Below are 21876 nucleotides of genomic sequence, written 5' to 3'. Positions count from 1 at the left end.
CCTTGGTTTCTCCTTCCATTTTGTTGTATTGTCTTCCCATATCCTCTTCCCATCAAGGCAGTTTTTTTGGTTCCCCAAATAGGCTAAGTTCTAGTTTCATGGCCTTTATCCATTTACTATCATTTAGATAACAGAAGCCAGGATCTGCGTAGAGACTGATATTTGAGCCTGGGTTCACCTTACTTAACGAAATGTTTTCCAGTTGCACAGATTTCTCTGCAAATTTAATTTTTCTGCAGATTTCATTTTTATTTGTGGTTGAACGACTTCCATTGTATTTATGTACCATATTTTTTATTATCTGTTGATGCATATGGGGCTGATTCCACTTCCTTACCCTTGTGAAAAGAATAATATAAACACATCTCTACAGAAGAATGCTGTTGGAGGAAGGCCACTTGTTCATCCTGGTCACCCAGAACCAAAATAACCCCACAGAAATGATATAATTTAAAACACTGGTTGGCCCATTGGCTCTAACTTCTTATTGGCTAACTCTTATATCTTAATTTAACCCATTTCTAGTAATCTGTGTATCGCCACATGGCTGTGGCTTACCAGCAAAAGTTCTGGGCGTCTGTCTTCGACTGGGCTACATGGCTTTTCTCTGATTCCACCTCCTTTCTCCCAGCATTCAGTTTAGTTTTCCCTGCCTAGCTCTTTTCCTCTATATCTCTGCTATAGACCCAAAGCAGTTCCTTTATTAACCAATAATATTGACAGCATACAAAGGGGATGGTATAACTGGGCGTATACTAAATCTATACTTTTGAGGTGCCAACATACTGATTTCCACAGTGGTCTTTCTAAATAAGGGTTCCTCTTTTTGTTCATTCCTGCCAGCATTTATTGTTTTTTGTTTGTTTGTTTGTTTGTTTGTTTGTTTGTTTTTGGTGGTGGTGCCTATTGTGACAAGGGTGAGATAGACTCTGAGTGTAGTTTTTATTTGCATTTGTCTGATAGTTAGATGTTAAACACTTTTAAAACTGTTTAGTGCTTGTTTGTGCTGTTTCTTTTGAGAACGTTGTTCAGATTATTAGCCAATATTGATTGGCAGTAGTTTGTTTTGTGTTTAATTTTTTTAAGTTCTTTATTTATTTTAGAAAGTTACCTCTTTTGAAGGCTGTCTGCTGACTCTGGTCATTTGCTTGGCATGTGGAAGTTGTGATTGTGTGTAGTCACACCTGCGCTGTCGGGACTCTCTCTAGGACTGCAGGTGTCTTGAAGTGCCTTCCCTGTTATTCTTTTTTTATTTAATATTCTAAGAGGTTTTTGTTTTAAGTTAAGATCTTTGATTCATTTTAAGTTGATTTTTGTGCAGAATGAGAGATACATATCTAATTTCATTCTGCAAGTAGATACCAAGTTTGTAAGCAAGATTTGCTGTAAAGGCTTTCTATTTTCAAGTGGTTTTTGGTTGTTGTTGTTGTTACCTTTGTCAGAAGGTAATTGTCCAGAACTGTGTGAGTTTATCCCTGGCTTGCTTGTCTGTTACATTCCTTTGGTTATCTGTTACAAGTCTGTCTTTGTGAAAGTACCATGCTGTCTTTACTACTATGGCTCCCTAGTATAGTTTGAGGTTAAGTAATGTTGAAATTTCAGCTGTCCTCTTTTTGCTTAAAGTCCTTTGGTGCCCATAGTTTTTTGTGTTTCCATATGACTTCTAGTATATTTTTCTTTAGTTCTATAAAGAATGTCCTTGAGATTTTGATAGATATTGCATCGAAATCTGTAGATTGCTTTTAACAGTATAGGTATTTTTAAAGTATTAATCCTCCCAACCTAGGAATATGGCTTTATAGCTTTAAAGGTATTAGCCTTTTTTTGTCACACAAAAGTTGTTTCAATTACTGTATATTCAGATTGATTAATCTTATACTATTTACTTTCAGAGCTGAAAAAGTGTAATTTTTCTGTTGCTTCCATGAATATTATTTTTATTTTTTTAACTTGGATTTTAGATTTATTTTTCTCAATGAGGTAGATTTGATTTAATGTATTCCCTCTCTTCTTTGGGGAATGTTTCTCCTTTATTTGTACCACTTATTAAATAATACTTGTGTATCATTTTCTAGAATGCTTAAAAATGCCTATTAAATTTGGAATCTTTATGTAAATTTTGAGTATATTCTTTTATTTTCTTTAATGTAACTGTTTATTACATTTATACTGAACACTCATTTAGTTTTTTTATTTACCAATAAATTCAGTATCTGTCAATGAAGGACCTACCTGTAACTAGTTGCCTTTATATTGCTAAAGTATTCTTTGATAATTGTCCCTGCTTTTGTCTTTTTGTATTCCTTTCTGAATGCAGCAGCTCTTTTTTTAACTTTAATTATTGTTTTCTTTCAGGAAGTTCAGTATGTTTTATCAAACAATACCTTATATTAGCTTAAGCAATATTGATAGCTTTTATAAAGATTGGGCATATTTCTAGAGTCTGTTCTTTTCCTCCACTGTGGTTCTGGACATCAAACAACATGTCATGCTTGTTTAGTGCTGAGCCATTTTATTGGCCCATATTTTATATATTTAGATTAAACACAATATTTTTGATTAGATGAACTTCCTAAATGAATTGTTAGACTGTAAAAGGGAGTTTTGCACATAAGAATTTTTGTTGTGCTATTTTGTAAGAAAGTAAAGTGATTGAACTTTTCCATGTGTGTTGTGACAGCGGATGGCATTCCCAATGACAGCAGTGACAGTGAAATGGAGGACAGAACCACGGCTAATCTGGCTGCTTTGAAACTTGATGAGTGGCTTAATTTCAAACTAGAGCCAGAGGTAAGTTGCTTTTTAATAGGACATATATTTTTTGTAATTAATATGAATTGAAGTAGCATGTTAAAATTTTTATCTTTAATATTGATCCCATAATGTTAGAAAATACCTGTGGCTTGATTTTCAGTTTTCATAGAGCTTTCATGCATTCTCCGTCACACTGGGTTTTCCTTCTGTCCGAGGACTAGAACAGCACAGATGCAGCCCTGCATTATGTGTGACTGTTGTCTGCTCTGTTTGTGCTGCTGTAACACAGTTCTGTGAGCTGAATAATTTTTGAAAATCAGAAAGTCCTCAGTCTAAGATCAGGGTGCTGGTGCGGGTTACTTTGTTTAACCAGATGGCAGCTTAAACCCTGTGTCTTCAGCAGTGAAGAATGGTGTGTCCATGTATGATGGGAAGCTGAAAGACATAAGACATAGACTCGGTCTTCTCTTTAGAAGGATATCTAACTAACCATTGTCATTTTCTGAAGATCACATCTCCCAGTACTGTTGCATTGAGTACAAAGTTTCAACATTAAATTTTGAGAGGGACCAAAACCATCTTAAGCCACAGTAGTAATATTTTAGTATTTTTGGATATGTAACTGTTGAGTATTGAGTTACAGGGCACCATTTATTTTTGCCATTTCTTGGAAAAATGAGTTCATTTTGTTTTCATAACTGAATTGGGAGAGATAAATTTTTGTTTTTTAATTTTAAAATTTCTTTGACCCAGCTTTTCATTATTCCGGGTCTGTTTTTTATAATCATTCTCTGTTCATCTAGGGGCACAGCTGAGCTGTCAGTGGTCAGCACTGGCTAGCTCTCTGTTAATCATCACTCCATTTATTCATGTATGTATCACATGAGCATACTGCAGTCTGGTTCCCATTCACATCCGTCCTTTCCTTCACTGAAGCTGCATTTCCATGTTATATCCCACTTAGCACTATTGTGTATCACCTCTCCTTTCTAATTCTGCCCCTCTCCATTTTCCCTCCTGAACCCTCTCCAAATTCTTTGTCTTAAATAAAGTCAATCCTTTTTCATTCTTCTTCCTTTACAATCAGTTCTTTTTACATGTGTGCTTTGCTTTAAATTTTAGGTACTTGTGCCTTAACTAAAATTTCACCTTCCAAGTGCCTTGCTGTTTTCTTCACCCTCACTCTACACATTCCTGATAACTTTATTTCTCTTTAGATTTAGAACTGATGGCACTTATGTCTCTCAAGTCTCTTTCTAGATTAGGCCTTCTTATGCATCCATTTGCATGCTGGCCGCCACCAATTGGTGCTCTGTAGATGCTAAAGTATAATATGAATAGTCTAAGTCATTTTTCCCTTATTTACCTTACTTATTACCTTATTTTCCAGTATTAAGTACACACTACCACCTGCAGTGTTTACTGTCGCCTTTTTAAGCTATTTGTTTCCGTCTGTGTCTATAGTGCCTAGAGTATGACGGCTAAAAATTTCATATATGTAACAGAATGAATAAAAGGAATGGAAAATTATATTGAAGTAAGAGAGTTCCTTATACAAACAGTTACAGACCATAACTAATGTAAAGAACATTCTTACATATATGATACACATTTTACTTGTATTTGAACTGAGGATGCTTTGATTACAGGCTGCCAGTTTATTGCTGCAGCTCAGACAGAAATGGCATAGCTTGTTTTTACGCCGAATGAGAGCTCCATCTAAACCTTGGTCTCAAGTCGATGAAGCTACTATACGAGCAATTATAGCTGTTTTAAGCACTGAAGAACAGTCTGCAGGTTTACAGCAACCATCTGGAATTGGCCAGAGGCCAAGACCCATGTCTTCAGAAGAACTTCCTTTGGCTTCCTCTTGGAGATCCAATAACAGTAGGAAAAGTTCAGCTGACACCGAGTTTGCTGATGGATCCACTACTGCAGAAAGGTGAATATGGCATGTTATTTAGATGGGTATGTTTTCTCTAGGACAATGAACTGTTTATACTACTTCATAGTCACACATAATGTAGTGTATGTAAAACATCACAATAAAATGGAGTTTATTATTTTAAGATATCTCTTGTAAGTACTAAAGGAGTGTGAATTATTTAGTAAGGTCATTCTTTCAAGAAAAAAACTGAAGATGTTACATACCCAGAATTCATAAATTTAAGGTCTCTTATGAAGATAATAAATTCTAAAGTGATCCATTTTAGTGGACACATGTCAAATGACATTTTTTCCTAGACATGCTGAATAGGAAATGCTGGCAGTACTCTTTAAGGATCAGGTTTTGTATATCATTATGTACTGTCAGTACCTCTAGCTAGCATTCCTACAGAAGAACAAGCTACCTATTCAGTGATGCACTGAGTGCCTATTCGATGTGTGGGCAACAACAGTGAAGAAAGCAGGTATTATTTTCTTCATTCCTGCAAAACCGCAATTTTCCCACTTACTGTCAGTTGTATATTCATTTGAGTCCAGGGTTTGTAATAGGTAGGGTGTTAAGCTTCTTTAATAAATTGCCATATGGAGTATTTCCCCTGACCTTTTGGAATAAATTAGGTCAGTGTTTCTGTGAGATGTCCAATATATTGGACTTGTCTGATTTCAGCCAGCATCATTAAATCTTATACTCTGTTTATTCTGTGTAAATTCGTGGTTAACTTCAAGGTTTGATTATATCCCTTGTTTTAGCAAGAGCATTTTTAGATGGTATTGAAAACTTTACACTGAAACCAGAATATATTGTCTGATTGTACTACAGTACATACTGTACAGTTTTTAAAAATTAAAAAAACTTAAATAACATGGTATTTGTAGAATTTTAGAAGAATCTTAGAGTTCATTAAGATAACGTTTTAATTTAGCAAGTAAAGTCCAGTGTCATGCACAGGGTGTATTCTCATTTAGTGTTGTTCCTGTATATAGATTTAGTCTCTTTGTCACTTTTAAGTCTGCTTTACACAACACTGTTTCTGATTTTTTCAAAATGTGGTTTTACCTCATTTTTTAAATGTATCCTATAGTCTGTGGTTGTTTTGTTGTTGTTTTGGAGTGTGTGTGAGTGTGTGTGTGTTTGTGCACACACAAATATGTATGTGTGTGCCAGTTTCAGAAATTGATATTGGAGATCTTCCTTAGTAGCTTTCCACCTTCACTTTTGTGACAAGGGCTCTCAGTGAACTTAGACCTAACTTCTTTCTCTATCTAGAGAGCGAGATCCAAGGATTTGCCCCTGTTTGGCCCCGTAGTTCTGAGATTACACACACATTATTTATTGTAATAAAAAGATTATAACAGCTTTTTATGTTGGTACTGGGGATTGAGTTCAGGTCCTCATAATTGCATGGTAGATTAGTTTCTTTTGTGTTGCTCTGATAAAATACTTGACAAAGACAACTTAGAGGAGAGAGGGTTTATTTTGACTTCCATTTCCATGATGAATAGAACCCATAGTGGGAAAGACATGACAACAGAGAGGAAAGGCATGGCAGGCATGGATGTGAGAACAGAAAGTTGACTGGTCATATTTTGTTAAAGAACAAGAAGGGTAGCGAGGCTATAAAGCCTCAGGGCAGCTTGTCTTCAGTGGCTTACTTCTTCTAGCAAGGCTCAGCTGTTAAAGTATCCATAACCTTCCTGAACAGCACTACCAGCTGAGTACCAGTTGTCAAACAGAAGAGCCTATGGGGACATTTTGCATTCAAATCTCAACATGCAACAAGCACTTCACTAACTGGGCCATCTTCCCACCCCTTAACTGTTTCATTCATATATATATATATTTGTTTACATATTTGTTTATTTGTTCATTGGGGTGCTGGAGATCAAACCCAAGACTTCAGGCATACTAGGTAAGTTTTATATTATTAAGTTACACTCCTAGCCCATTCTAGTTCGTTATTTTTTACTAATATAAATAGAAAAATGAAATTCCCTTAAAGTACTATTTACATTGTATGTCATTGGGGTTTTGGATTGAAATAGCATTCCCTTTGCACTATAAACTCATGTATAACTGACCTGTGCTTCCTTCTTGCTCAAGAGTACTGATGAAATCTCCATCTCCAGCCTTACATCCACCCCAGAAGTACAAAGACAGAGGAATTTTACATCCTAAACGGAGCACTGATGACCGATCAGATCAATCTTCTGTGAAATCTACAGACAGCAGCAGTTACCCCAGTCCTTGTGCTAGTCCTTCCCCTCCATCCTCAGGGAAGGTAGGGCCCGTGGGCTGTGTGATCAGCAGTGGGTTCACAGCACATCTCGTCTACATAGTTATACAGAATTATAAAACTTGGACTTTTGTTACTGTGGCCTGTGTTCTCATTACTAGCACTTAGTGTATTTTAAATCTGATTATTTATTAATGGCAGACAGACATGCAGCTTATTTTTTTTTCTTTATTTCTATAGAACTTTTTGGTTAGAACAAAAATACCACCTTGATAATAATTTTGGTTTATAATTTAGGTGTTTTCTGTGCTTCAATGATTATTTAAAACAAGATAAAAATCAAAAAATAAAATATAGAAGATATAAAATTTTGATATGGAAGTGAAAACTTTTAAAAAATGATGATGTGAATGGCTTTACATGTTCAGGACATGTTTCTTTTTATCTGTGTTACTAGTACATAGATAAGAAAGTATTTATGAGATCCTTATGTGTTAGTGAACAATGTCTGCTGAACACCTGCTAAGAAAGATTACATTTCTATTCTTATGTCTTATTTTGTGGGGTATTTTAAACCACTTTATTAAGGTATATTTTTGAAAGAACTTACTAGTTTATGGGCCACTGAGATGGCTCAGTGAGTAAAATTGCTTTCCACCAATCCTATGATCTCAGGTTGATTCTTGGGACCAAGATGGTGGCGGGAGAGAATGGAGTCCTGCAGGTTGTCCTCCTACTTTCACACGAGTATGCTGTGATATGAACATGCCCCTCCTCACACACACACTAATAAATATAAGTAATAGAAAGATGATCAGTTTAAACTAAACAATAGTGCAAATTTTGGCAAGTGTATATAACTATAATGATACTATAGTCATATACATAACATTTCTGCTACCCTAGTGCACCAGTAACCCCTGCTCATTTTTCTTAAGTGGCTTGTAAGTGGAATCGTGCTTTTTGTGTCTAGTTATTTTACTTAATGCAGTGCTTTGAAATCACCTATACTGAAGAATGTAGGCCTGTGTATTACTTTTTCTTTCTCTGAGTAGTATTCCGTTGTATGGATATTTCATGATTTGTTTATTCATTTATCAGTTGATGTGGGCATTTGTGTTATTCTACTTTGTATTTATACTAAAGATGCTGTAATATTAGAATGGAGCCTTTGTATGTAGATGTTTTTTATTTGGTGTTGGATACCTAAGAATGAGATTGTAGGTTGTATAGTAAATGCTTGTTTACCTTTGCAAGAAGTTTCCCCACTGCTTTTCAAAATGTCTGAAAAAGTTCCTATTTTCTGGAACAATGTATAAGTACTTCTTTGTTTTATATTGGCAAGAATTTTCATTTTATAACCTAGTCATTCTGGTGGGTTATATAGTGACAGTTCCTTGTCGTGTTCATTTCCATTTCCCAAGTGTCTTGTGTTCACATACCATTCTGTATATAGTCCTTGGTGAATTATCTATTCAAATTTTTATTCATTTATGCTGGTCTTTATTGGTTATCTTTTTAATTTTTTATTGTTTTTATTGAGCTATATATTTTTCTTCATTCCCTTCCCTTTATCTCCCCTCCCCTTTAGCCCTTTCCCATGGTCTCCCTATTCCCAATTTATTCAGGAGATCTTGTCTTTTTCTACTTCACATGTAGACTAGACCCATGTATGTCTCTCTTAGGGTCCTCATTGTTGTCTAGGTTCTCTGGGATTGTGAATTGTAGGCTGGTTTTCTTTGCTTTATGTTTGAAAGCCACTTATAAGTGATTACATATGATGTTTTCTTTTTGGGTCTGGGTTACCTCACTTAATATGATGTTTCCAAGATCCATCCATTTGCCTGCAAATTTCAAGATGTCATTATTTTTTTTCTGCTGTAAATTTTCCACATTTTCCTTATCCATTCTTCGGTTGCGGGGCATTTAGGTTGTTTCCAGGTTCTGGCTATGACAAAAAATGCGGCTGTGAACATAGTTGAGCATATGTCCTTGTGGTACAATTGAATATCCTTTGGATATATATCCAAAAGTGGTATTCCTGGGTCTTGAGGAAAGTTGTTTCCTAATTTTCTGAGAAATCACCATACTGATATCCAAAGGGGATATACCAGTTTGCACCCCCTTCAGCAATGCAGGGGTGTTCCCTTTACCCCACAAACTCTCCAGCATAAGTTGTCATCAGTGTTTTTGATCTTGGCCATTCTTACAGGTGTAAAATGGAATCTCAAGAGTTGTTTTGATTTGCATTTCTCTGATGACTAAGGATGTTGAGCATTTTCTTAAGTGTCTTTCAGCCATTTTAGATTCCTCTGTTGAGAGTTCTCTGTTTAGGTCTGTACTCCATTTTTTTTTATTGGGTTATTTGTTCTTTTGATGACCAGTTTCTTGCATTCTTTGTATATTTTAGAGATCAGTCCTCTCTCTGATGTAGGGTTGGTAAAGATCTTTTTCCATTATGTAGGCTGTTGTTTTGTCTTGTTGACTGTGTCCTTTGCTTTACAGAAGCTTTTCAGTTCCAGGAGGTCCCATTTATTAATTGTTTCTCTCAGTGTCTGTGCTGCTGGGGGTTATATTTAGGAAGTGGTTCCCTGTTCCAATGCGTTCAAGTGTACTTCCCACTTTGTCTTCTGTAAGTTTCAGTATGGCCGACTTTATGTTGAGGTCTTTGATCCATTTGGACTTGAGTTTTGTCCATGGTGATAGATATGGGTCTATTTTCATTCTTCTACATGTTGATACCCAGTTATGCCAGCACCATTTGTTAAATATGCTTTCTTTTTTCCATTTCATATTTCTTGCCTCTTTGTCACAAATCAGGTGTTTGTAGGTATGTGGATTAATATCTGAGTCTTCGATTCGGTTTTCCTGTCTGTTTTTATGCCAATACCAGGCTGTTTTTAGTACTGTAGCTTTGTAGTAGAGTTTGAAGCCAGGAATTGATGTCGTAAAACAATCCCACACTAGTTCAGAATTACTGATTATAAAAAGGGTTATTTATTTAAGGGGAAAAACTTACAGATCACCATTCTAAACAACAGTCCTTTGAGTGCAAACAGGAAACAGAGTCTTGCTAGCAGCCAGAAAGGCCAGAAGCAAGAGAGCAGGCTTTTTAAAACTATAAGAGACCACGCCCAAGTGGACTGGTATCTTAAAGGCTATTGGCTAAAGGAGCAGAATATGCTCCCACAGCAAGGAATTGTGATGCTTACAGAAGTTTCTTTATTGTACAGGATTGTTTTGGCTATCTTGGGTTTTTTACTTTTCCATAAGAAGTTGAGTACTGTTCTTTCGAGGTCTGAAGAATTTTGCTGAGATTTTGATGGGTATTGCATTAAATCTGTAGATTGCTTTGGTAAGATGACCATTTTTACTATGTTAATTTTACCTATCCAAGAGCATGGGAGATCTTTCCATTTTTTGGTGTCTTCTTCAATTTCTTTTTTCAAAAATTTAAAGTTCTTGTCATGCAGGTCTTCCACTTGTTTAATAAGAGTTACTCCAAGTTATTTGTGGCTATTATGAAGGACGATATTTTTCTGATTTCTTTCTCAGCCCATTTAGCATCTGTATAAAGGAGGGCTATTGATTTTTTTCAACTTAATCTTGTATCCTGCTACATTACTGGAAGTGCTTATGAGTTGTAGAAGTTCCTAGGTAGAATTTTTGGGGTCGCTTATGTAAACTATCATATCATCAGCAAATAGTGAGAGTTTGACTTCTTTTGTTATTTGTATCCCCTTGATCTCCTTTTGTTGTCTTGTTGCTCTAGCTAGAACCTCAAGAACTATATTGAATAGATATGGAAAAAGTGGACAACCTTGTCGTGTTCCTCATTTCAGTGGGATGTCTGTGAATTTCTCTCCATTTTGTTTGATGTTGGCTGTTGGCCTGCTGTTTATTGCCTTTATTATGTTTAGGTATGTTCCTTATATCTGTGCTCTCTCCAAGACCTTTATCATGAAGGATTGTTGTATTTTGTCAAAGACTTCTTCATCATTTAATGAGATGATCATGTGGGTTTTATTTTTCAGTTTATTTATACGGTAGATTACATTGACAGATTTTCGTATGTTGAACCATCCCTGATCTCTGGGATGAAGCTGACTTGATCATGGTAGATGATATTTCTGATGTATTCTTGGATTCGCTTGCCAGTATTTTATTATTTTTGTATCAGTGTTCTGGCTTTCATTGTTTCCATTGAGAAGTTAGGTGTGATTCTGATAGGTCTGCCTTTATATGTTACTTGGCCTTTGTCTTTGCAGCTCTTAATATTCTTTCTTTATTCTGTATATTTAGTGTTTTATTATGTGGTGAGGGGAATTTTTTTTTGTTCCAGTCTATTTAGTGTTTTGTAAGCTTCTTGTACCTTCATATGCCTATCTTTCTTTTGGTTGGGAAAGTTTTCATCAATGAGTGTGTTGAATATATTTTCTGTGCTTTTGAGTTGAATTTCCTCTCCTTCTTCTATTCCTATTATTGTTAGGTTTGGTCTTTTCATGGTGTCCCGTATTTCCTGGCTATTTTGTGCTAAGCTTTTGTTAGATTTAATATTTTCTTTGACCCGATGAATCTGTTTCCTCTATTGTATCTTTAGCGCCTGGGTTTCTCCCTTCCATCTCTTGTATTCTGCTGTTTATGCTTGCATTTGTGGTTCCTGATCGTTTTCTTATGATTTCTGTTTCTATAATTCCCTTGACTTTTTTTTTTGTCTCTATTTCAGTTTTCAAATCTTAAATAGTTTCTTTCATGTTTGATAGCTTTTTTTAAATTTTCTTTAAGGGATTTGTTGATGTCTTTCAATTTTTTGTTTGTCTTTTCCTCTATTTCTTTGAGTGATTTTTTAATTTCCTCTTTAAGGGCCTCAAACATTCTCACATTCTCCTAAAGTTATTTTTCAGGTCATTTTCTTTTGCTTCATCTATTTTTGATTATTCAAGTTTTGCTCTTGTAGGACCACTAGTTTTTACTGGTGTCATATTGCTCTTTATGGTGCTATGTGTGTTCTTACCTTGTCTACCCATCTTTTCCTCTAATTTGGTGTAGTTGGGGCTGTCTCTTTCTCAGGTGATCAATCTTCCCGGTGCCAGTGAATCTAAGGCTCAGATGGTTGCTCCTTGTGGTGCAATCAGGGCCACGGTTCCAGTCACCTTGTTGGTCACTCTGTGTTTTTGGAGGTCACTTAGTGCTCCTGAGGTTTGCTCTTCTTCTGTGGTGTTGGTGTCTCAGGCTTGCTCTGGCCTAGGTTGCTGACTCAGTCATGTTTTCATAAATGTCCCTGGTCTCGGCCTGCTCCCGGGGAGGTCCCTGGCTTGGGCCTAGTCTTTCAAAGGTCTCTGGTTCTGGCCTACTCCCTGAGAGGTCCCTGGTTAACTTTTTTTTTTAAATTAAGTTATACGAATTTTGTATATATTCAGGGCATTTGTTTTAACATGTTTTGTTTTTCTTCTATAACCTATAGCTTTTTTAAAACCTTCTTTTGAAGAACAACTGTTTATAGATTTTTTTTTTATTTGATTTGCTTTGAGATAGGTTCTCACTGTGTAGTCCTGGCTGACCTTCAACTTGCTATTCAGACTAGGCTGCTGTTCTTTGTCTCACAGAGATCAGACTGCTAGTGTTGGGGTTGTAGTGTTTCTAGTTTTGACTGAATCTATTTTGTCAGTTTTTTTTTTTACTTATGACTTACTTTTTATGTACTAAGGAGGTTTTGCATAATCTAATATAACAAAAATATTATCTTTTCTAAAAATTATACAGTTAGAGCTCTTACATTTAGGTATGTGATACTATTTCATGTCACTTTTTGTCACATAGATTAATTTTTTTTCATATTTATATAATTGTTCTGGTATCATTTTCCAAAAAGATCACCATTTCCTTAAATGACTTGTTATAAATATTTTGATCATAAATATGTGATCTTTTTGTTGGACTCTACTGAGTTTCATTGGTAAGTGTTTTTCTTTTGTCGGTTGTACACTGTCTTGATTACATAGAGTGTGATGAGACTTGTAGTTAGTGTTCATTTTCTGACCTGTCACTTTTTTCTCCTAAACAGCTCTGACTGTAGGTGTGTGTATCTCCTTGCCTTTTTCATGACTTACATCTATAAATGTAATTTTACTTTCCAATAATTTTTACCTTTACTTTCCACAAGTTTTTCTTTTCAATCTAATTCCTGTTTATTCCTCTTTCCCTTATTTCTCTGACAAAGACCTTTTTGTAAAATGTTGTATAAGTATTGGGAAAAGTAACCATTGCCTTGGTCTTAGCAGGAAGTCATTAAGCATTTCACCATTTGATGTACTGTAACTATAAATATTTCCTTTTAGATCTAGTTTCTTGGTTTTGATTATGAATCAAAATTAAGTTTAGTGTTCTTTCTACATGTTTTGTCTGAATCATTTGTAGATGGTAGATTTTGTTCATTTTATGACACTTTTACTTGTCTTAGTGTTCTGTTGCTGTGAAGACACACCATGACCATAGCAACTCTTATAAAAAGAAAGTATTTAACTAGAGCTGGCTTACATTTTAGGGGGTTAATATATTTTCTTCATGGTAGCGAGCATGGCGGCACACAGGCCCACATGGTAGCCAAGAGTTCTACATCTAGATTGTAGGCAGTAGGCAGAGATATACACACTGAACCTGGCTTGAGGTTTTGAAACCCCAAAGTTCACCCCCAGTGACATACTTCCTCCTGCTCCAACAATACCACACCTCCTAATCCCTATCAAGTGAGTCCCTTCCCTATTGACCCAAGCACTCAAATATATGAACGTATGGGGATCATTCATATTCAAACCACCACAGTGCTTCAGGCATGCCAGCCTTTTTGTATATGGCTGGATTTGATTTTGTTGAATCAAAACTTTTGCTGCGAGGGATTTTTGTCATCAGTATTGTTCATGGGGGATATTGTTTAGTACCCTTTTTTTCTTGTGATACTTTTGTAGAGTTTTGAAACTAGGTGTAATGGTTTGAATAACAATGACCCCCCATAAGCTCATATATTTGAATGCCTATCCCCACTTGGTGGACAGACTGTTTGAGAAGGATTAGAAAGATTAGAATGTGTCGCCTTATTGGAGGAAGTGTGTCACTGGGGATGGGCTTAGATGTTTCAAAAGACTGCCCCAAGCCCAGTTTCTTTCTCTCTTGTCTGCTACCTTTGAATCAGGATGTAAAGCTCTCTGCTATTACTTCAGCGCAATGCCTACCTGCCGCCATGCTCTCCACCGTGATTCTAATGGACTAAACCTCTAAAATTGTAAGCAGACCCCCAGTTAACTGCTTTCTTTTTTAAGAGTTGCCTTGGTCATGGTGTCTATTCACAGCATTAGATCAATAACTAAGACACCAGGTTAATGCTGGTCTCATGAGATTAGTTGTGAAATAATCACTTTCACAATTTTGAAATCCATGTGTAGAATTGGTATTGTTTATTCCTTATGCTTACGTAGAACTCGCCAGTAAAGCCATTTTATAATTGAATTATTTTTGAGAATTTCATTCAAGAGTACTATGTTTAAATCATTTCTATCCCTAACATTTCCTTGTTCATCAATTTCTGTGCCCACCCCACTCCCTCTTACATTCATGTTCTCTTCTATGATTAATGTTACACATATGTACACATATACCTACAGACACATAACTTACTCTGCTAGAGTTGACCACTTGGGATTGCATAACTATCAGGGGCTTGGTCCCTGAAGAAAACTGATTCTCCTTCATTTATCAGTCATTTTGATTGCCCATAGCCCTTCATCTAGGGGCAAGGGCTTGCAAAATTACCCCCTTTCTACATAGTCATGTCAACTAGTGCTTTGTTTCTGCAGGCCTTGTTTGAGTAACCATATTGTTGAGATTTCATGGGTGCAGATTCCCTGTCATGTCTATAAGGCAATATCTATCAGCAGGTACCATGGTCTCCTGTTACTTTGAGAATCTTTCTGTCCCCTCTAGTGATACTCCTTGAGCTTTAGAGATAGGTGTTGCATTGTATATGTGCCATTTGTGGCTGGGAATCCCATGGCTATTGTTTGCATTTTAACCAGCTGTGGATCTCTATAATAGCCTGTGACTACTACCAAAAGCTCTTTGATGTGGCATGAGCGCTACCCTTACTGTGGGTGTAAGGAAAAGTGTTTAGAACGCAGGAACTGAGAGGTTCACTATCGTTTTCATGTCTTAGTCCCTATTATGTCTGCTTTTCTTTAGCTGCACTTAGGATTTTCTCCTTAATCACTGATTTTGGGGAACTGGATCTTGATAGTGCTTCTTCAGGTCCTCTTTGTTTTTAATTTATATATCTGTAATTTCCATCTGTTCTTAGAAAATCTAAGTCTATTATTTCTCATATCTACCCTTTGTCCCCTTTTTTCTGGAATTCTTGCTAAATGTCTATGTGTGTATTTACATCTGTTTATGTATATGTAAGACATTCAGTATTTTCTAGTTCTGTGGTACTTTTTTTTTTCTAATCGTTTCTCCCTCTTGGCTTCATTTTAGGTAGTTTTATTGCTATCACTTCATTTGGTGACATTTTTATTTTGAGTGTAAACTATTTTTGTTTTTTGTAATGCTATTATTTGCAGTTACTATTTTGTCTCGTTTCCCCATGTGTCTTTAATATCTCCTGCCATTAAAAAATGCCTCTCTAGTATTCTTTTTTTTTAGTTTTCTTAAACATTGTTCAATTTATAATAGGTGTTTTACCATTCTTGTCTACTGTTTCTGAAATCTGCCATGTGAGTCTATATGTATTGATTTTTTTTTTCCTGGCTATGGGTCCTAGCCTTTATTTTCTTTGCATTTCTTATCAACTTGTTTGGCTTCTAGTTTGTTTGTGTGTGTGTGTGTGTGTGTGTGTGTGTGTGTGTGTGTGTGTTTCTTTGAATAGTGTTAGACTTTGTTCTATTTTATCTAGGTTAGTTACAATTAGTTTAATACTTTTTAGCTTATAAAAATTATTTGTGTGTGTGGTCGTGTATATGCATGTACATGTGTGCACTCACATGCCAAGACAACTGTCAGGAATCAGTTCTCTTCTTCCACCGTGGGTTCTAGGGATCAAACTCAGGTCATCATGTTTTCTTGGCAAGCACTTTACCTTGCTGAGCTATCTTGCCAGTTTAATCCCTTTGAGGTTTGATTGAAAGAAGTGTTACAGTAGGGTCCTGGGCGATCTTTGTTCTGGTATTAGTTTTTTTCCTAGTACTTAGGTTTGACCCTTCTAAGGGCAGGTACACTGTGTTTTATAATGTGTCTGCTCTGGCTGAGGATATCAAGTATTCCCATCCATGTGGAAGACATGGGAATTATTTGGTGTACTGCTTTCCATCCATTCTTTGCCTACTCTTGGCACATTTCTTTGAACTCTTGGTCAGATCACTGCCTAGCTGTTCACTTTTGGAGACCCTTCTGCAATTTCTGGAGCTCTTTATGCAACTCCGTTTTACATTGCTGTGCCTACTCTAGTCACTTTGTTGTCTAAGCTTCAGTGAGAGTACTGAACTGATCCCCCCTGTTGTCTTGAAATCTCCAGACAGTAAACTGGAGCAATTTTAGTTTTGTTACTAGAATTGGTAAATTTTAGAAACATTTTCTGAAAATTTATTCTAAGTGTAAAATAAAATTAATAAAGTTCCTCACTTGATGCAAGGCATTTTGGATACTTGGAAATAAGTGCTTCATTTTGGCTTTTTAACCTCAGTTTGATTAAGACTTGTAAAGGTTTTAAAGCATGACAACTTTTTACATTTGTTGAATATTTGGTAAAGTTTATGTGTTTGTGAAGATGTTATTTATGAGAGCCTACTGGCTTTGAAAGGTCAAAATACCTTTCAAGAACGTATGCATTCTTTTATAGGGCTCAAAATCTCCTTCACCAAGACCAAACATGCCTGTTCGTTACTTCATAATGAAGAGTAGCAATCTGAGAAACCTGGAAATTTCTCAACAGAAGGGTATCTGGTCTACAACTCCTAGTAATGAACGGAAGCTAAATCGAGCCTTTTGGGAGAGCAGCATGGTTTACTTGGTATTTTCTGTTCAAGGATCTGGACACTTCCAGGTGAGCCATCCTGAATCAATAAAATGGCATTTGTTTTACCTGTATGTTATACTCTCAAATTCAAAGAAAACCAAAACCAAATCCTAGCATTTTATTGTATTGGGGCATAATGGAATTGTCTGTGGTGTGACTGGAAGTGAGGTTGATTTCACATTTCTGCAAGGGAGTGACAGAACTGTGCTTTCCCTTGACTTAGAGTGTTTCCAGATGAGTCATCCTTCCTGCTTACAGCAGCTTTGCATCTGGTAGTGGATGAAATGCCGCAAAACTTTGCCTTTGTAAAATGTTTATGTGGACTGAAAATTTATGAACAATGAAAAGACCTGCTTCTTTTTAAAAGAAATTTCAAAATTATGTTTTATCGTATGGGTGTTTTGCCTGAATGTCTGTCTGGGCATCACATGCATGCAGTACCTGTAGCGGTCAGAAGAGAGAATCAGCTCTCCTGGAGCCAGAGTTATAGATGGTCCTGAGCCACCATATGGGCGGTGGGTTCTTCCTCTGGAAGAGCCAGCTAATGCTCTTTACCACTGAGCCATCTCTTTCTCAGAGATGGTTTCTTAACTACCTTTGACTTAACTTGCAAATCATTGAATTAAACTATTGAATTATTTCATATTTATAGTATTCATAAATAAAAATTACAAGTTTGATAATTATTTTTATATAATAAATGCTGGCTTTCAACTGTTGATACATTAGAAACTATTGATATTTGAAATTACATTAGGCTAGAATTTTTTTATCTTCCAAAGCTTGATAAAGAAGGGTTTTTTTTGGTTCTTGATAAATTTGTATTATTTTAACATTGTATCTTTTATTTAAAATTCTTTAAAATTATTATTATCCCTATCAGAAATATACAGACATCTTAATATCATCTTTGCTTCCTTTTCCTTTCATTTTTTTTATACAGGGATTTTCTAGGATGTCTTCTGAGATAGGAAGAGAGAAGAGCCAGGACTGGGGTTCAGCTGGACTAGGTGGAGTATTTAAAGTAGAGTGGATACGCAAAGAAAGCCTGCCCTTTCAGTTTGCACACCATTTGCTCAATCCTTGGAATGACAACAAGAAAGTGCAGATAAGCAGAGATGGGCAGGTATATGCTGGCATCTTAAGTTTTTTCTTTTGATTTTTTTTTTTTGGTTGTTACTGCTCAGAGGAGAATATGTATTAATATCAATTGCATATGCCATATACACATGAACAAAACTAGTTTTGATTTATAAAGAGCATAAAAGTCTGCTTGCAAATGTCTTATGGATTTCTAAGACATTTTCTTAAAGTTTTCTTGCTGTATGAAATCTTTCCTAAGTCACTTCATAGAGTTTTCTGTTGTCTTATTAGTGGCGCATTGACCGAAGCAGATTATCATCGTGATTTGGCTGCAGTTTCAAGCTGACAGCATCGTCAGCATCCCTGTTGTTTAAGCACATTGTATAAATAGTAGCCTTTTAATTCTAATGCCTTGCTTTGTTTCTGCCACCTTTGCTGTTTGGATGCTGCATCTGTGCATTTAAACTAGCAATATGATGAGAATTAATGAATAGTGCCAAATTATTGTACTAGTAGCATAATGTAATCTCTTCTTATTAACAGTGCAGTAAGCTATTCATCCCAGTTTACATGGGAGAAAGTAGGTTCAGGGGTTTGTTTTACTTGAACGTTATATCCAGTAATTTATTTGAAGTTTTGTGGCTTACTACCTCAAACTACCCTGGGAAAGAGTTGATTTCTTTCTAGGTAATCTTTAGAGTATCATCCATGCCACAGGAGGATGAAAAAGTGGCATTCTTTTTATTCATATCATAATATTTTAATTTATTAATTTTAATTTAAATAATTTCTACTGTAGGAATATGTAATCACTTAAGATGCTTTCTTGGGGAGAAAGCCTCAGAACATCTAGGTTCAAACCTTCACAAGTTCAAATTGAGTGCTTCTGCGGAATCTCCAATTAAAGTCAAATTTGTTGATTACATGGAAATCTGTTACTATTTCATTACAAAATTTGCAAGATTTTTCACACTAAGTAGAAATTTTAAATCTGAATATCAACTCTATCTCTAAAAGCAGAGAATTAGAAATAGTATGTACTGCTTTGTTTGATACTAACATGATCTGATTTTCTAAATGTGAAATTTAAAGTGATTTTTTTTTTGCCTTTTTATTCACTTTTTTTTTTACTGATTTAAAAAAAAACACTCAGCCCATTTTTTAATGTTTATTTTAACTTATGACTTATCTAGGAGCTAGAACCTCAGGTTGGTGAACAGTTGCTCCAGTTATGGGAACGTCTTCCGTTGGGAGAGAAAACGACAGCTGATTGACATTAACATTCAGGTTAGCCGATATTTGGCTTGGGGACTACTTGCAGTATTTGTTATCCTTAGGGATGCCTTTCAGATTATTTACCTTTTTCGTTTCTTTTTTACTTTTTCAGAACTCCTGGCTGTGGAAGAGCATTATGCCTCTTGTAACTACTGAGTGCACTGACTTGTTGAAAACCTTGATGAGGTGTTGTGTGTTGTGAATGGGTTTTGTAACTTAGTGTGTTCCTTCAGAATCATCATTTTCATGTAGAGAAAAAGATCATTTAAATTTTTGTAATGATTTTAGGCAATGACTATATAATGTTAATTATATGTTTCTGATAACGAAATAGTAATTTTGATATTTGATATAACAGCACTTATTTTAATTTAATTTAAATGTAAAGATTTCTTTAAAATATTCAGTTGATTATGACAACCTTTTTATTTTTATTTTTTTATTATTTTATTATTATTATTATTATTTTTTGGAGGGGATAGTTTTGGTTTTTCCGAACAGGATTTCTTTGTGTAGCATTGGCTGTCCTGGAACTAGCTCTATATGTAGGCCAGGATGGCCTCGAACTCCCAGAGATCTGCTTGCCACGGCCACCTGAGTGCTGGGATTAAAGGCACATGCCACCACTGCCCAGCAATGCCAAACTCTTACTGCTGACTATTTAATTCAGGAAAGGCATAAATATATCGGTACATCTAAGCAACTTTCTAGAAGAGTGAACTTTTAGCTTTATCATTAGACAACCAGAAAAACTAAACATTTAAATTATCTGTTTTAGAACTAGTGTATTTATAAGGGCTATTCATTCTGTTATTTTTAGTCTGGGTTTTAGTAAAGAAGTAAACAAATGAGATACTATTTTTCTCTGATTAAAGAATGAGATAAAATCTAAAGAAAGGTAGTTTCTCCCTGCCTTTAATCAGACCAGCCTTAATTTTTTTTCTGACCCTGCCCCTTTTCACTGATGTACAGTATACCTATTCTTTTCTTCTTCTCCTTCCCGTGAAACAGCCATCACACACTATTACTATTATGGCATCATTGTTTTGCTACAGAAACCCAATTTAGAAAAACTAAAATTTATGGAAATTTATACAAGTTTTTAAAAAATGCTCAGCAGTTATTGGTAGATTGGTTGCTGTATATCTTTGAAACTAAAGCTCACAAGGACCACAGTTCTTTGTCTTCTTCCATTTATTTTTCAATCTTTTTTTCTCACCTGTTTCATATAAATCCACATTTATTTTTCTAAGTCTGTGTGGATACCAAGTCTCATATTTCTTTACCATCTCAGAATAACTTTGTTTGATGTCTTTTCCTCCACATATTAAAGATTTCCTTAAAGACTTAGAGAGAGCAGAAGGACAGGACAGAAACAACAAACACGTCTTTGTTACTGAGCTCTAATAGAGCAGGCTTGGCGGTACCTTTCATGGCATTTGAGTCATTATTATAAAATGTACTTAATTTAAAGATAAAAGGAAAACAAATGTCTGGTTCTATATTTGAGAACAAAGATTTGGAAAATCATGGATCAGCATGAAATCTTGAGAACTCTTCTACTTTCTCTCAGAAAACATATTGGTACATTGCTTTACTATATATGCTGTGACTTTTGCCTGTACTAAAAATTGTGTTATGTAAATAAATATGTAATATATGAATGCATACATGTGCACACACACACACACACTTATCCACCCACTCACTCACACACTTTGAGGCATACCTATAAACTGAGCCAAAGTGAATTATGCTTCATTGTATGTGTATTACATTTCTATTCCTATTCAGAAAACTTAGTTTTCCTTCTAACGTATACTTCTTTTCAAGTATATATGTAGAATGTTCAAGATACTAAATTTGGAGGGACTTTCAAAAAATAAAACTTGTTTAAATTTTCATCTGTTTTCTAATATCTAGCCTTATAAATAAATGATGAGTTTGTTGGTAGAGTGAATATAATTTGAATGTACTTAAAATGCTGTCTTTTGAAGAAATGAATTTTAAATATACTTATTAAATGAAATTCTATGAAGTTGTTCAGATATTGTGTACTATAGCCTTCCTCCTTCCCATGTGACATTTTATTTTATTTTTTATTGTTTTTATTGAGCTATATATTTTTCTCTGGTACCCTCCCTTTCTCTCCCCTCCCCTTCAACCCTCTCCCATGGTCCCCATGCTCCCAATTTATTCAGCAGATCTTGTCTTTTTTTACTTCCCATGTAGATTAGAGATCCATGTATGTCTCTCTTAGGGCTCTCATTGTTGTCTTGATTCTCTGGGATTGTGAACCATTGTAGGCTGGTTTTCTTTGCTTTATGTCTAAAAGCTACTTATGAGTAAGTACATATAATATTTGTATTTCTGGGTCTGGGTTACTTCACTCAATATGATGTGTTCTAGATCTATCCATTTGCCCACAAATTTCAAGGTATCATTATTTTTTTCTGCTGTGTAGTACTCTACTGTGTAAATGTACCACATTGTCTTTATCCATTCTTTAGTTGAAGGGTACTT

The 21876-nt window shown here is 35.4% G+C and overlaps 1 protein-coding gene across 1 annotated transcript in view; it reads left to right on the top strand.

Annotated features, from left to right (window-relative positions):
- Positions 1-21399, top strand: part of Ythdc2 (YTH N6-methyladenosine RNA binding protein C2) — a 73609-nt gene extending 52210 nt beyond the window's left edge. The window contains exons 24-30 of the mRNA XM_048419245.3: positions 2681-2790; positions 4404-4696; positions 6803-6980; positions 16819-17022; positions 17939-18121; positions 19272-19365; positions 19466-21399. Of these exons, the coding sequence (XP_048275202.3) occupies positions 2681-2790; positions 4404-4696; positions 6803-6980; positions 16819-17022; positions 17939-18121; positions 19272-19352 (1049 nt within the window). The 3' untranslated portion in view covers positions 19353-19365; positions 19466-21399. The remainder of the gene's footprint in view (positions 1-2680; positions 2791-4403; positions 4697-6802; positions 6981-16818; positions 17023-17938; positions 18122-19271; positions 19366-19465) is intronic.
- The last annotated feature ends 477 nt before the right edge of the window (positions 21400-21876 follow it).

The sequence above is a fragment of the Myodes glareolus genome, chromosome 13 (assembly GCF_982192425.1).
Source record: "Myodes glareolus chromosome 13, mMyoGla1.1, whole genome shotgun sequence".
NCBI classification, from domain to species: domain Eukaryota; kingdom Metazoa; phylum Chordata; class Mammalia; order Rodentia; family Cricetidae; genus Myodes; species Myodes glareolus.
The sequence above is the reverse complement of the archived record's forward strand: the minus strand, read 5'-3'. Positions and strand labels throughout refer to the sequence as shown.